At 45.2% G+C, this 15,697-nt stretch overlaps 1 protein-coding gene across 1 annotated transcript in view; it reads left to right on the forward strand.

The window, feature by feature from the left end:
- The first annotated feature begins 6,694 nt into the window (after positions 1–6,694).
- Positions 6,695–15,697, forward strand: part of SNRPA1 (small nuclear ribonucleoprotein polypeptide A') — a 13,133-nt gene continuing 4,130 nt past the window's right edge. Inside the window, exons 1-7 of the mRNA XM_010843265.1 lie at positions 6,695–6,824; positions 8,280–8,427; positions 9,650–9,728; positions 13,268–13,314; positions 13,599–13,701; positions 14,290–14,369; positions 14,772–14,847. Coding sequence (XP_010841567.1) covers positions 6,743–6,824; positions 8,280–8,427; positions 9,650–9,728; positions 13,268–13,314; positions 13,599–13,701; positions 14,290–14,369; positions 14,772–14,847 — 615 coding nt within the window. The 5' untranslated portion in view covers positions 6,695–6,742. The remainder of the gene's footprint in view (positions 6,825–8,279; positions 8,428–9,649; positions 9,729–13,267; positions 13,315–13,598; positions 13,702–14,289; positions 14,370–14,771; positions 14,848–15,697) is intronic.

Consider the following 15,697-nt stretch of genomic DNA (forward strand, 5'->3'; position numbering starts at 1 on the left):
TCTCCCATTCTGAAGGCTGTCTTTTCACCTTGCTTATAGTTTCCTTTGTTGTGCAAAAGCTTTTAAGTTTAATTAGATCCCATTTGTTTATTTTTTCTTTTATTTCCATTACTCTGGAGGTGGGTCATAGAGGATCCTGCTATGATGTACATCAGAGTATTTTGCCTATGTTTTCCTCTAGCAGTTTTATAGTTTCTGGTCTTACATTTAGATCTTTAATCCATTTTGAGTTAATTTTTGTGTATGTTGTTAGAAAGTGTTCCAGTTTCATTCTTTTACAAGTGGTTGATCAGTTTTCCCAGCACCACTTGTTAAAGATTGTCTTTTTCTCCATTGTATATTATATTCTTGCCTCCTTTGTCAAAGATAAGGTGTCCATAGGTGCATCGATTTATCTCTGGGCTTTCTATTTTGTTCCATTGATCTATGTTCCTGTCTTTGTGCCAGTACCATACTGTCTTGATGACTGTGGCTTTGTTGTAGAGCCTGAAGTCAGGCAGGTTGATTCCTCCAGTAGGAAGGATGTGTTAATAGGAACATGCAGGGGCTGTGGAAAGTAGTGTCCTAGGTGGTGCTAATGATAAAGCACCTGCCTACCAATGCAGAAGATGCAAGGGACACGGTTTGATCCCTGGATCAGGAAGATCCCCTGGAGGAGGAAATGGGAACCCACTCCAGTATTCTTGTCTGGAGAATCCCATGGACAGAGAAGCCTGGTGAGCACTAGTCCATAGGGTCGCAAAGTGTCAGACATGACTGAAGTGACTTGGCAGGCACATAGCACACATGAGGAGTATACATTTCAAAGCCAAGTCGTTCTCATGCATCGTGAGGTTCAGCCCAGCAGGCGGACAGGCGGCTGGGCTGATAGTCCTGAGAAAGGAGGAGTTTACATCCTGTCCAGGCCTTTTTCTGCTGCTTTCCTTCTTGAGCCCAGGCTTTGTCCTTCCTGCTGGTTGCCTCAGGCCGGTCCTGACCCTTCTCAGAGGCTTGTCTATGCACAGAACAACACCAACACCGCCACGTGGTACAGCAGCTCCTACCACCAAAAGCTACCCCCACGACGTACCAGGGGCGCTAAGCGTGGTCAGAGATCTTCTGAACTTTCTGTCCAGCAGACAGCAACCAGAGTGCCCAGAGCAGAGAATGTCTTTTTGCAAGCACAGTGGTTCTACCCTGGGGGTGATTTCTGTCTCCCTCGGGATACCTGGCAATCTCTGGAGACAACTGGAGTCATGACTGGAGGGATGTATTGACATCCAGTGGGCAGAGGCCAGGGATGCTGCTTCTGGTTTATGTTTTGGTGTTTTGGCTACAAACCATGTGGGATCCTAGCTACCCAACCAGGGACTCAGCCCGCACCCCCTGCATTGGAAAGCAGTCTTAGCCATTGGACCCCAGATGCCGCTAAACATTGTGCAATGCACAAGACAGTCCTCACAACAAAGAATTATCCAGTCCCCAAAGGTCAACAGTGCCAAGGTTGAAAAAACCGTAGTCAAGAGAAATGAGATCAAGAAAATCTATTCTCAACCTTCTGCATGTGTGCTCACTCAGTCGTGTCCAACTCTTTGCGACCCCATAGACTGTAACCCACCAGGCTCCTCTGTCCATGGGATTTCCCAGGCAAGAATGCTGGAGCGGGTTACCGTTTCCTACTCCAAGGGATCTTCCTGACCCAGGGATCAAACCCATGTCTCCTGTGTCTCCTACCTTGGCAGGCAGATTCTTTACCACTGAGCTACCTGGGAAGCCCTTGAATCAAACCAGCTATAGATGGATTTATGTCTCTGTTCATGTGCTGAAGCAAGGGAAACCCATGCCACTTTACTATTTTAAAGTACAGAAATAAACCCTTTTGTTTTTAGTTCAATAGGAGAAAGGCTTGTTTAGCTGAGCAATTCCAGCTGAGCTATTTAAAATCCTAAAAGATGATGCTATTAAAATGCTACACACAATATGCCAGCAAATTTGGGAAACTCAACAGCGGCCACAGGACTGGAAAAGGTCAGTTTTCATTCTAATCCCAAAGAAAGGCAATTCCAAAGAATATTCAGACTACCGCACAATTGCACTCATTTCACATGCTAGCAAGGTTATGCTCAAAATCCTTCAAGGTAGGCTTCGAAGTACCTGAACTGAGAACTTCCAGATGTTCAAGCTGGATTTAGAAAGAGGAACCAGAAATCAAATTGCTAGCATCTGTCGGATCATAGAGGAAGAAAGGGAGTTCCAGAAAAACATCTGCTTCATTGAGTGTGCCAAAGCCTTTGACTGTGTGGATCACAATAAACTGTGGAAAATTCTGAAAGAGATGGGAATACCAGACCACCTGACCTGCCTCTTGAGAAACCTATATGCAGGTCAGGAAGCAATAGTTAGAACTGGACATGGAACAACAAACTGGTTCCAAATTGGGAAAGGAGTACATCAAGGCTGTATATTGTCATCCTGTTTATTTAACTTATATGCGGAGTACATCATGCAAAATGCCAGCCTGGATGAAGCACAAGCTGGAATCAAGATTGCCAGGAGAAATATCAACAACCTCAAATATACAGATGACACCACCCTCACGGCAGAAAGTAAAGAGGAACTAAAGCGCCTCTTGAGGAAAACGAAAGAGAAGAGTGAAAAAGCAGGCTTAAAACTCAACATTCAGAAAATGAAGATCATGGTATCTGGTCCCATCACTTCATGGCAAATAGATGGGGAAACAATGGAAACAGTGACAGACTTTATTTTCTTGGGCTCCAAAATCATTGCAGATGGTGACTGCAGCCATGAAATTAAAATACGCTTGCTTCTTGGAAGAAAAGTTATGACAAACCTAGACTGTATTAAAAAACAGACTACACTTTACCAACAAAGGTCAGTATAATCAAAGCTATGGTTTTTCTAGTAGTCATGGATGGATATGAGAGGTGGACTATAAAGAAGGCTGAGCACTGAAGAATTGATGATTTTGAACTGTGGTGCTGGAGAGCGGCTCTTGAGAGTCCCTTGGACTGCAAGGAGGTCAAACCAATCAATCCTAAAGGAAATCAACCCTGAATATTCATTGAAAGGACTGATGCTACAGTTGAAGCTACTATATACTGTCCACCAGATGCAAAGAGCCAACTCATTGGAAAATACCCTGATGCTGGGAAAGACTGGAGGCAAAAGGAGATGGGGGAGGCAGAGGATAACATGGTTAGATTGCATCACAGACTCAATGGACATGAGTTTGAGGGAACTTCGGGAGATAGTGAAGGACAGGGAAATGTGCTTGCTGTTCATGGGGTCACACAGAGTCAGATAGGACTTAGCAAAGTGAAAGTGAAGATGCTCAGTTGTGTCCGACCCTCAGTGACTCCATGGACTGCAGCCTTCCAGGCTCCTCCACCCATGGGATTTTCCAGGCAGGAGTACTGGAGTGGGGTGCCATTGCCTTCTCCAAACTGAACAGGGCTTGTCAAATCAACTCTCTGACCTAAGGACTCCACCTGGTGGTTCTCTCTGGAATGAAGTGAAGTTTACATTGGTTCTTTTTTATTTTGAAAAAACCACAAAGCAAAATTACAGAACAGTTGAACAATTTGAAAACAAATTACTGACATACTACCCTCAGTTCAGTTCAGTCGCTCAGTCATGTCCGACTCTGTGACCCCATGAACCGCAGCATGCCAGGCCTCCCTGTCTATCACCAACTCCCGGAGTCCACCCAAACCCATGTGCATTGAGTCAGTGATGCCATCCAACCATCCCATCCTCTGTCGTCCCCTTCTCCTCCTGCCCCCAATCCCTCCCAACATCAGGGTCTTTTCCAATGAGTCAGCTCTTCGCATCAGGTGGCCAAAGTATTGGAGTTTCAACTTCATCAGTCCTTCCAATGAACACCCAGGACTGATCTTCTTTAGGATGGACTGGTTGGATCTCCTCACAGTCCAAGGGACTCTCAAGAGTCTTCTCCAACACCACAGTTCAAAAGCATCAATTCTTCAGCACTCAGCTTTCTTTATAGTCCAACTCTCACATCTATACATGACCACTGGAAAAACCATAGCCTTAACTAGACGGACATTTGTTGGCAAAGTAATGTCTCTGCTTTTTAATATGCTGTCTAGTTTGGTCATAACTTTCCTTCCAAGGAGTAAGCATCTTTTAATTTCATGGCTGCAATCACCATCCTCAGTGATTTTGGAGCCCAGAAAAATAAAGTCAGCCACTGTTTCCATTGTTTCCCCATCTATTTGCCATGAAGTGATGGGACCAGATGCCATGATCTTAGTTTTCTGAATTTTGAGCTTTAAGCCAACTTTTTCACTCTCCTCTTTCACTTTCATCAAAAGGCTCTTTAGTTGTTCTTCACTTTCTGCCATAAGTGTGGTGTCATCTGCATATCTGAGGTTACCCTATCACTCCCTAAATACTTTAGATCATTTCCTATAAATAGGTATCTTCTCCTACATAAACACGGGAATCAGGAAGTTGACACTGATACATTTCTACTGTCCGTCCTCTGACTGGATTCACCTCTTGCTAGCTGTCCTGATAATGCCCTTAGCACAAGGGTCCAGTTTACATCATACTCTGCACATACTCATCATGGCTCTCATCTCCTTCAGTTTAGAATAGTTCCTCAGTTCTTTGACTTTCATGACCCTGAACATTTTCAAGATGACCAGCCCTCAGCCTAAGTCCTGAAGGACTTACAGGCTGTCCCTCCGTGTGTGCTTGTCTGAGGTTTCCTCACATTTCCATTCTGGTCAAGCGTCTTTGACATTAATCTGTCAGAAGCAATGCTGTGTTCTTCTTATTGCATCCTAGTAGGTGATACAGGACTTTGATTTATTTCATTATGGGTGACATTATCTTTAATCACGTGAAGAGGATTCCCCCTCCCTGGGCTATGAAGCAGAAAATGTTTTCCTGTCCCAGACCTACATGACCATAGTAAAACTGCCCTCACCCCCTGCCCAAAGGAGAGCAAAAGATGCTGTCAATGGGTAGAGCTTCCTGAGGTAAGAACTTCTGCTGATGTCTCTTCTTGAATTGGACCTTTTGGAAGCTCGTTTCTTCTGCAAAATGCAAGAGGCAGTCACATTTCCTATCCATGTGATTCAAATTACAGCCCAAATTATGATTTGGTGATTTGGGGAATAAGATGTTTTCTTAGACCAAACTGGATTACAGGGAGGATGTTCTGTGTGTTAGTTGCTCAGTCATGTCTCACTCTTTGTGACCCCATGGACTGTAGCTCCACTAGGCTCCTCTGTCCATGGACTTCTCCAGGCATGAATACTGGAGTGGGTTGTCATTTCCTTCTCCAGGGGATCTTCCTAACCCAGAGATTGAACCTGGGTAGTCCTGCATTGTAGGCATAAGGACAGTATTCCTGCTACCTGTGAGGTTTTTGTATTTAAGCAGTTTAAACCCCCCTCCCCAAGAGTGAAAGGTAAGCCACAGAATATACTTATACCTAGAATATATATAATAAATTCCATAATGAACTGTTTAAAAAGCAGAGAACCCAATAGAAACAAACGGGTGAAAGACTTGAATGGGCACTTTGCAAAAATTATCAGAAGGCAGCACAGGAGAAAATCCTCAACTTCATGGTAGCTCAGTAGTAAAGAATCTGCCTGCAATGCAGGGGACAAGGGTTCGACTATGGACGATGCCACATCCCGTGTCCAGTTAGCTCCACTCCTGGGGAATCCAGGCGCAGCTGCATCAAGTCCATGCACATGAAGATTCACAGCAGCGTTTCAGAGAATCGCTGGAACTGGAGAAACCGGCGCAACCAGAGGGTAAGGTGAGAAGCAAAATGGGTATGTTATGGTATGGAGAGGTACAATGGAATTGCATACAGCAGCAAGTAAACAAAGCACTGCTGCCTCCAACCTGGATGGATTCCAGGCAGGACACAAAGCCGAAGAAACCAGGTCCAGAAGCGGACTGCACCAGTCTCTATGAAAAGCAAGCAAAACGAATCTGTGATGTGGGATTCGCGGCTGCCTTTAGGGGCGGGTTGGGAAGGCGGGTGTGGGAGGTGGTTTCCGAATAGTGTTTCTTCAGGTGTGCTCTCGCTGCTGCAGACCTCTGATCTGCGCACTTTCCTGCGTGTCAGGCGTCAGCAAGAACATCTTAACTCTCCAGCGGCAGCGGTGGTGGTTTAGTCGCTCAGTAGTGTCCGACTCTGCGACCCTATGGACTGTAGACTGCCAGGTTCCTCTGTCCGTGGGATTCTCCAGGCAGGAAAACTGGAGTCGTTGCCATTTCCTCCTCCAAACTGTCCAGCGAGCACAAGCCTAACCGCAAACTGGACCTTGAGGGGTGACCCAGCCCCAATCTGCACAGGGGGCCAAAATCCGGGACCCATCACTGGATCCCACGAGGACAGTCACAGCCTCCCTTTCACCTTACGGCGCATTGATGCTCGAGGAAGTTACCCTCGGGGGTTTTCATACTTTGTTAGCTTGCTGACACAACGCTCCGGATGCGCGAGAGGAACGGAGACACAACCAGAGGTGCTGCAAAGCGCGCGAGACATCGGAGGCGGAGCCCGAGCCCGAGCCCGGGAGGCGGAGCCCGAGCCCGAGCCCGTGGGGCGTGACTCCTCGATTGATACAGCCTGGATGCCCCGCTGCGCGCGCACGCGAAAGGCGATTGGTGCTGCCTGGCGGCGCACGCGGGGAACGCCGGGGCGTCGGTGCGGCGGGACAAGCAGGAGGAGCGGCGGGCGGGAGGCTGCAGGATGGTGAAGCTGACGGCGGAGCTGATCGAGCAGGCGGCGCAGTACACCAACGCGGTGCGGGACCGAGAGCTGGACCTGCGGGGTGAGTCGGGTGGTGGCAGGCGGTCCGGCCTCCCCGCCCGCCTGGTGGCTTGGCCCGGCCCAGCCGCGTGCGCTAGGACCGCCGGAGCGTGGCCGGCAGCCTGCGTCCAGCGCCCATTGCCGGACTGGATCCTGCCGTCGGCGGCGGAAGGCCCTCCCTGGGCCTTTCGAGGCGCGCTCAGCCCGGCTCCTCCCTGCACACCGGGGCCACCGCGATGGTCCGGTCACACAGCGGGCGTCTTCCGGGCCGCCGGGCGGTCTGAGCCGCTTAGGGGCAGCGGATAAACGCACGGGTGCTTGCGGCCCTCGTGCGGAACTAACAGGACGTCGTGAGGGGGTGGACGGGGTGCGGAGTGAGGGAGCGGTGTACGGGCCGGAAGCTGTCGTTTCCCCTGCGTTTCCTCGCGTTGGCTTCTGCTGTCTTTTTCCCTCTACCGGAGCGTTTTTGGGAGCGGACTGTGGGCGCTAAGCCGGCGCTGCCGCCTACCGGCGGAAGCGGTGCGGAAGCCCCCAAACTGTTCGAGTCCTTAGGAGGAGGCTTCTCTGGCGGTACGGCCATCGGTCTTGTCCTGAGATCCGCTCCCGGGGAGAAACGCCGGCTGCGGGCTCTGCCTTCTGCTGGCTTTCTTGTCCGCTGAAAGCTCAGGACTTTGGTTTTTGTTGAAATCGAGTTTCTCAGAGAAAGGTTGAACTCGGGAGTAAACAGGCAGACTTCACTGCCTTCTCTCCGACTCCGAAGTGCGCCCAGCGTTGAGGATTCTCGTTTGAGTGCAGCGATTCCTTTGTTGTAGCCCTTACATCTGCTTGGCTCCATTAACTTCTTCGAGTAGCTGGCGCAGTCTTTATGCCCGTGTTGGACGCATCGAGGTGTTTGAGTGAGCTGTCCGCAGGGTGACTTACCGTTGTGTATCAACCACTGACTTTCAGCTCTAGGTTTGAGCTGGGGGAGGTGAAGTAAGGGGGAAGTGTTTTAATACTAAGACGATATCCCAGAGAGTTCTAGGAATCTGGCCGGTGGGATGCAGACGACTGTTGTCCACCCCGGGTGGACAGTGCTTGGACGCTGACAGCCGCTCACAGTGTGAAGTCCTGTTAGGCCGTTTCTCTAGCTCCGAGACCTTGCTTAGAGCAGTGTGAGGCACTTGTAAGTAATCTTGAAATGGTTAGCCGCTGGTTCCTGCTGACGAGTACTGTCATCCTTATGGCCCTCATCACCATCACCTTGCTCACATCCACAGCTGGACCGGAAGCTTCCCGGCAGCTGAGATTTGTGACTGTGTTCTTCCTTGTGTTGTGTGCCAGTATTTTGGCAGGGTCTGGTGGTTGCATAGGTGCCACGTAAACACTTTGGGAAGGAACGTTAAGCTGTGAGTCAAGTTACCATGAAATGCTATTAAAGTTTTAAAGTGCCTTTTATTTATGTTAATACTTGTCTGGGTTTTTCTCCTTTTTACAGGGTATAAAATTCCTGTCATTGAAAATCTCGGTGCCACCTTAGACCAATTTGATGCCATTGATTTTTCCGACAATGAAATCAGGAAACTGGATGGTTTTCCTTTGTTGAGAAGACTAAAAACATTATTAGTGAACAACAATAGAATATGGTAAGCGTGTGCTAGTGGAAAGTAGCTTTCTCCCCTAGAGCAGAAGCTGCAGAGTTCCCTGAAGAAGCTGCAGTGTATATGCCAGTTAAACTAGATTTCTATTTTTTTTACCTGCCTATTTCTCAAATGGTAAATGAGCAATTTCCCCATACAGATTCAGAGTTTTAATTTGTCATTGGTCAAGTCTTATTTGCATCTATTCAGAAACCTGGTATATTTATATATTCATAGTAAGTTTCTAATTTAAATTAATTTAAATTAAAAATCTGGTGCTTTGTACCAGATTATAATTATTCTGTATAATTATTTCATTTCTAAAATAATTATAATTATTAGAGGAGTCATACTAAAGAGATACATAAAATGCAACAATTACAGTTTTAACGGAATATCTCATTTTGCCTCAAATCCTCAGGTATTTGTTTTTCTTTAACTGCAGCTGATTTGTAGAATATTGTTTATAGAAATTAAGATTTTTTTTTTAACCCACTTTCATCATCTCTGCGGGCTTTCCAGATGGCTCAGTGGTAAAGAATCTGCCTACAGTGCAGGAGACATGGGTTCAATCCCTGAGTTGGGATGATCCCCTGGAGGAGGAAATGGCAACCCACTCCAGTATTCTTGCTGGGAAATCACATGGACAGAGGAGGCTGGCAGGCTATAGTCCTTAAGGTCCCAAAGAGTTGGACACAACTGAGCACACGTGCGCGCACACACACATCATCTCTAAATTTTGTTGGAAAAAAGTTATTGAAGGTGTGTTGATAGGGTCTTTTAAGACGTTCTGGGTGGTGAGCTGCTTTTTTTAAATAGGCACATTTCTCCTGAGTTAAACTGTTGACTGTGGTTTGGTTATTGTGTATCCTGTGGTTCTGAGCTGTGACTGCAGAAGCAGGTGTATTTCTGTGCTTCCTGCTGACCAGTCCTAAGATGAGTGAGGTCGTTTGTGTCCACAACACTTTCTTCTTGTCTTGGGGCTATTATGGTGGTTGGCGGGAAGAGGCTATTGGCAGTATTCTGGAGGCGTGGGTTCTCAAATCATCCTGCTTGTGTGACCTCAGACACGCCTGCTCTTTGTGCCTAAATTTCCTTCTGTCAGATAGTGTTGGAAGGAGGATCTACAAGGTTCTTCCCACTTTGAAGTCCTCTGGGCAAGTGTTTAGGTCAAGTTTTTAGCTTACTGCATTTTGACTTTTATTAAGATTTTGTCTTTTCCTTTTAGCCGTATAGGTGAGGGGCTTGATCAGGCTCTGCCTTGTCTGACAGAACTCATTCTCACCAATAACAGTCTTGTGGAACTGGTAAGTCAAACGGGGAAAGTATATTTACAAGGAGGAGTTAAAGGCACTGCCTGTCTTTAATAGAAAACTTGGAGAGTCCAGAAGATTATCTCATTACCTTTTTTCTTTTTCTTCATTATTAGGACATGGGGTTTTTTTGGTTGTGTGTTAAACACATCTTCCACTCTTGGTCACTCACCTTTGGACTCCTGGGGGCTTGATGGAGCAGTTCCTAATTCCAGCTTAATATGTGTCACCGGTCTGTTGTCCTTGGTGCTTTGAGTTCTGTTCAGCTTCTAAAGAGACTCACCCATTCTTTTTTTCTAGAGTTTCTGTGTCCAGTATGCTAGCCACCAGCCACAAGTGGCTACTGTAAGATATACCAGAAGTATAAAAAACACTACAGATTCCAGAGATTTAGTGCAAAAGAAAAATATACACTGTCAATAATTTTTTATATTGACATTAAAATGGTAATATTTTGGAAAATAGGTAAAACAATATATTAAAACTAGTTTGTTCTGTTTTAATGTCACTACTAGACAGTTACATATGTGACATACATTAAATTTTGTTAGGGAGTTTTATTCAAGAAATTATTGTTTTACTCCACATTTAGATCAACAATCATTTGAGATTGGTGTTCTTTTAAGATAAGGGGCAAGTTTCATTTTCTCTATTTGGATATGACTATTTTGATCCACTTCTGCTTTTTAAATTTCTACTCTGTATGTATAATTTTTAACAGCGTTGAGCTTAGGCTATATATTGTTTGTAACCTAAATTTTTCACTTAAATACTAGATACTGATATTCTTATGGTATGACTTGATTTTTAGGTTGTTATGCCCTTGACCCCTCCCTTCCTTGCTCCCTGACTGTTCCTTTCCTGAGGGACGAGGTCCCTGACTGTCCTTCAGATTCCCAAGGGAGTGCTTGGCTCCAAAAGTCAGAAAGCCCCCGATCTGAGGCTGTATCCTTTCTAAACTCCGTGAGGTATTTAACCCAAAATGTGTGTCCATGCGGAATGTGTGGCGTATTGGGGCAGTGCATTCTGTGTGTTGTGGTTGTGCTTAAAGCTGTTCGCACAGATGAAGGCTGTCCTGTCAGTACCGAAAGAGGCATATTAAAATTGTGTGCTAGTGGATTTCCCTGGAGTTCTGTCAGTTTTACTTGTATATATTTTCAGGTTACTTCATTTGATATATCCCGATTTTATGTATCTTACTGATGAAATGAACCTTTTATCATTGATATTTTATTAGTGGATAAGGAAATGGCACCCCACTCCAGTACTCTTGGCCTGGAAAATCCCATGGATGGAGGAGCCTGGTAGGCTACAGTCCATGGGGTCTCGAAGAGTCGGGCACGACTGAGCGACTTGACTTTCGCTTTTCACTCTCATACATTGGAGAAGGAAATGGCAACCCACTCCAGTATTCATGCCTGGAGAATCCCAGGGACAAAGGAGCCTGGTGTCTGCTGTCTATGGGGTCGCACAGAGTTGGACACGACTGAAGCGACTTAGCAGTAGCAGCAGCAGCAGTGCAGTTTTACCTTGGCGTCTGTTTTATCCACTGCAGTATAACAAAACAAGCTTTCTTTCTTTCAGTTCATATTTGCGTGATCATTGTTTTCCATCCAAAATTTAATTTTTTTCCTCTGCACTTATATTTTAAATTTGTGTCTTGAGAACAGGATTTGATAGGATCCTTTTTTAAAATCCAGTGTAAAGTCTGTCTTTAAATGGAATAGTCTGTTTATGTTTAATGTAATTACCAGTATATTTAAGTTTATCTTGTCTCTTTTCTAGAATTTTTTTACTTGTCTCATCCATCTGCAAATATTTTTCCTCTCCTTTATTGCTCTCTCTTTCTCTTTTTGGTATTCCACTTCTTCTGATAGTTTAGAAATTAACTGATTAGTAAATAGACTCTGTTTCTTTTCTTAGCATACTGGGAATTAGCATCCAAGTGTAAAGTTAACCATAACCTTTACCTCCTGAACGAAACAGCACCATAAGCATCTCACCACCCCTGCATCGAAACATCACTGTGTCGTGCACAGTCTGTGTGTGGGTCTGTGTGTGTAAAGTTACCATTCTTTCTTTTGTGTCTTGCAGCTTTATTGAGCTATGATGGACAAATGAAGATTATAAATATTTAAGGTGTATAATGTGAAATTTGATATCTGTACCCTGACACCCACCCCTTCATGTAACCAGTCTATGTGTGTGTGCAGTGAGAACACTTGAGTTCTATTTTTTTATCGTATTGGGTACACTTTATGTTATTTTTAATGATAGTCACCACATTGTACATTAAATCTCCAGAATTTATTTATTTATAACTGAAAGTTTATCCTCTTTAATCAGTAGCTTCACCCCCCTTTTCCTTCACCTCCCAGCCTTTGGTAACCACCACTCAACTCTCTGTTGCTGTGAGTTCCGTTTTTTGAGATTTCACTTAAAAGTGAGGTCCTGCAACATTTGTCTGTCTTTGCTCCATTTCACATTGTTCTGTAGATCTCCTTTAGTGATGGTACTCCAGTTGCAAGCATCAGTGCTCCCTCCAGTGTTGTCATGAAGAGTGGCAGCTCTCTGAGCTTGTGGCTCTGTTCCCCTCCCCTGTGTTACTTGTGTTTTTCCTCATCATCCCTTTCGGCACTGTCCCACTCAGTTTAGATCTGTTATGGCAGTTTCTCATTCGTGTGGGGCTTTGTTTCGGGAGGCCCTCCAGGCCTTGTCACACACCTGGTGTGCTTGGAACATGCCTGTCTTTGGCTGCTGTTCTTAGGCTGGATGCCTGTTGCCCTGTTTGCCTTTCCCCCGCTTCTTCCTGTGTGGTGTCGTCACCGCGCAAGTCTTACAGCTTTCACAATAGTTGGTCCTTACTGGTCCCAAGTTGAGGTTCTTGCCAGAATACATTTTCATCTGGTTTGGCTGTAGCTGTTGACCATATCTTTTTGGTTTTCCTATCCTTGTTGCACTGTATTTTATAGGACAGTTTGGGAAGATTAAAAAACTAACTCGCGTTCTTCCTATATATGTATTTTTTTCCCTCCCTTATAACTATACTCCTTGTCCTTGGAAAATGTATTTGAAGAGATTTAGGGGAACCTAGAATAAAGGTAACAAAGGTGACATGCCTGCATTGCTCCCAGGCAGCGGCAGCAAGAACCACCTCACACCAGGTTCCCTGTATGAATAACCTTCCCTGGAGATACATCACTTTTCACATTGCTTTTTTTTCTCAATCATTACTCAGTAGCTCTTTTGAAGTTGCTACAGGAAATGATATATATTTTTTCTTTTTGTCTCTTCTGCTGTTGAGACAGAAGCTGTTGTGTCCGGGATATTAAAAAGTTCAAATTTATGAACCAGTTATTCAGTAGAATACACCAAGCATCTGTGATGTGCTAGGGCTGTGCTGGGTGCTGGGGCAGGAAAGACAAATTAATGTATGAAAGACAAAGTGTATCCTTCTGCAGAGCTGTCAGCATGTAATGGGATCATGGTGGGCTGTGGTGTTTGTGTTCTTACCTGTGGCTGTTATTTCACAGGGTGATCTGGACCCTCTGGCATCTCTCAAGTCACTGACTTATCTGAGGTATGGAAACTGTTTGTGGTGGTGACAGTAAAGTCTTTTAAAATAACAGCATTGCTGGCCTTGATGGTAAAGTTATAGTAAAAAGTACTTTTAAAAAAACAAATATTGAAAATGTTTCCTTTGGGCTCTATTAAATTTCCCTAGCATTAAGTTCTTATGACATTGAAATGTGAAGAATAGTGAACTTTTCCTTACTTCCTGGACTCATTAGACTTTATTAAAATGGACCTCTTGAATGCTGTGCTAGGAACAACACTGGCATCAAACTGTTCCTTTTCTTGTAGTATTCTAAGGAACCCTGTAACCAATAAGAAGCATTACAGACTCTATGTGATTTATAAAGTTCCACAAGTCAGAGTACTGGATTTCCAGAAAGTGAAACTAAAAGTAAGTGTTACTCTGTTGTAAGTCGTTATTGGTTGGTGCTTTTCCTTAATACTTTTGTTACTGACTTTTATTATTAGTTTGTAATAGGAATGTGGTGGGGGGTGGCGGGGGTGGGTGGGCAGGGAGTGTTAAGTCGATTTTTTTCCCATAGCAGTGTTTATGGTGGGACTTATAGTTAAGGTGTGTGTGTGGGGCTGGTCATTCCAGAGGTGGCCTGGCTTCAAAGCCACCATGGGCTTTGTCACAGCAGACGGCCTGCCTAGATACATGCTCTTGGGGAGCTTCATATCGTTCACTTTGCACTAGCTGTAATTGTCAGGATGATTCTCCCGTTGTTGGGGATTTTTTTTACCTTCCTTATTTCCCAGAGAGCCCCTCCTGGAAATTTCGGAGAGGGGGCTCTGCTCTCTCCAGGGACCTTCACAGAGCAGGGGACTGCTGTATCTCTTCTTATTTTGAAATGGGCTTTGTGGTATTTTACCAGCCCAGAGTATTCCAGGAGAGTTTTCTTCCATGTTTTCTGAGGAATGCATCTAAATGCATGTGGTATTCCTATTTCCATTAACTCTGTGTGTGGTGTCGCTGTAGGAGCGTCAGGAAGCAGAGAAAATGTTCAAGGGCAAACGGGGTGCACAACTTGCAAAGGATATTGCCAGGAGAAGCAAAACGTAAGATCCGGATATCCAACTTCACTCCACTTCACCTTCAGAAACATTATCTGTCTGGCATTTTGCCTCTTGCAAAATGAAATGAAACACCTGTGACTAATACAGTCCTAAATTTGCACAGTGATGATCCATGGCCCACAGTGGCCCCTATATCACGTGAGATTTCTAGCAGATGAGAGCAGACGCTCCAGTATTCAGTCTGCTGTGATAGTACTGCACCCTCTTCCTCTGTGGCAAGATGAACTGGGTGGTGTTTCTGAAGGAGAGAGTTTCTTGTATCAGTTTGTTAACAAAGATAAGATACTACACTGGTTGAATTACTTTCAAAGCTTTTGAAAGTAAAAGAGAAGCAATTTCTGTCAGTTTGGATTTGACAGTTTTGTTCTTCCCTCCCCTCCCAAGTTTCAATCCAGGTGCTGGTTTGCCAACTGACAAAAAGAAAGGTGGGCCATCCCCAGGGGACGTGGAAGCCATCAAGGTGAGCACGAGTCAGGATTCTCAGACTGGAGTGAGCTGTTCAGTCATGTAGTAACTCAAGTAATGAGTTAGACACCGCAGGTTTCTCCCACGGTTGTTAGAATCCAGCTACATTTTTGTAAGGAAAAACTAGCTTTCAGTTCAGTCGCTCAGTCGTGTCCGACTCTTTGCGAGCCCATGAATCACAGCACGCCAGGCCTCCCTGTCCATCACCAACTCCCAGAGTTCACTCAGACTCACGTCCATCGAGTCAATGATGCCATCCAGCCATTTCATCCTCTGTTGTCCCCTTCTCCTCCTGCCCTCAGTCCCTCCCAGCATCAGAGTCTTTTCCAGTGAGTCAACTCTTTGAATGCGGTGGCCAAAGTACTGGAGTTTCAGCTTTAGCATCATTCCTTCCAAAGAAATCCCAGGGCCGATCACTGGTAGGATCTCCTTGCAGTCCAAGGGACTCTCAAGAGTCTTCTCCAACACCACAATTCAAGAGCATCAATTCTTCTGCGCAGGCGCTCAGCCTTCTTCTTAGTCCAACTCTCACATCCATACATGACCACAGGAAAAACCATAGCCTTGACTAGACAAACCTTTGTTGGCAAAGTAATGTCTCTGCTTTTGAATCTGCTATCTAGGTTGGTCATAACTTTCCTTCCAAGGAGTAAGCGTCTTTTAATTTCATGGCTGCAGTCACCATCTGTAGTGATTTTGGAGCCCAGAAAAATAAAGTCTGACACTGTTTCCACTGTTTCCCCATCTATTTCCCATGAAGGGATGGGACCAGATGCCATGATCTTCGTTTTCTGAATGTTGAGCTTTAAGCCAACTTTTTCACTCTCCTCTTTCACTTTCATCAA

The sequence above is a fragment of the Bison bison genome, unplaced genomic scaffold, assembly GCF_000754665.1.
Source record: "Bison bison bison isolate TAMUID 2011002044 unplaced genomic scaffold, Bison_UMD1.0 scf7180017864181, whole genome shotgun sequence".
NCBI classification, from domain to species: Eukaryota; Metazoa; Chordata; class Mammalia; order Artiodactyla; family Bovidae; genus Bison; species Bison bison.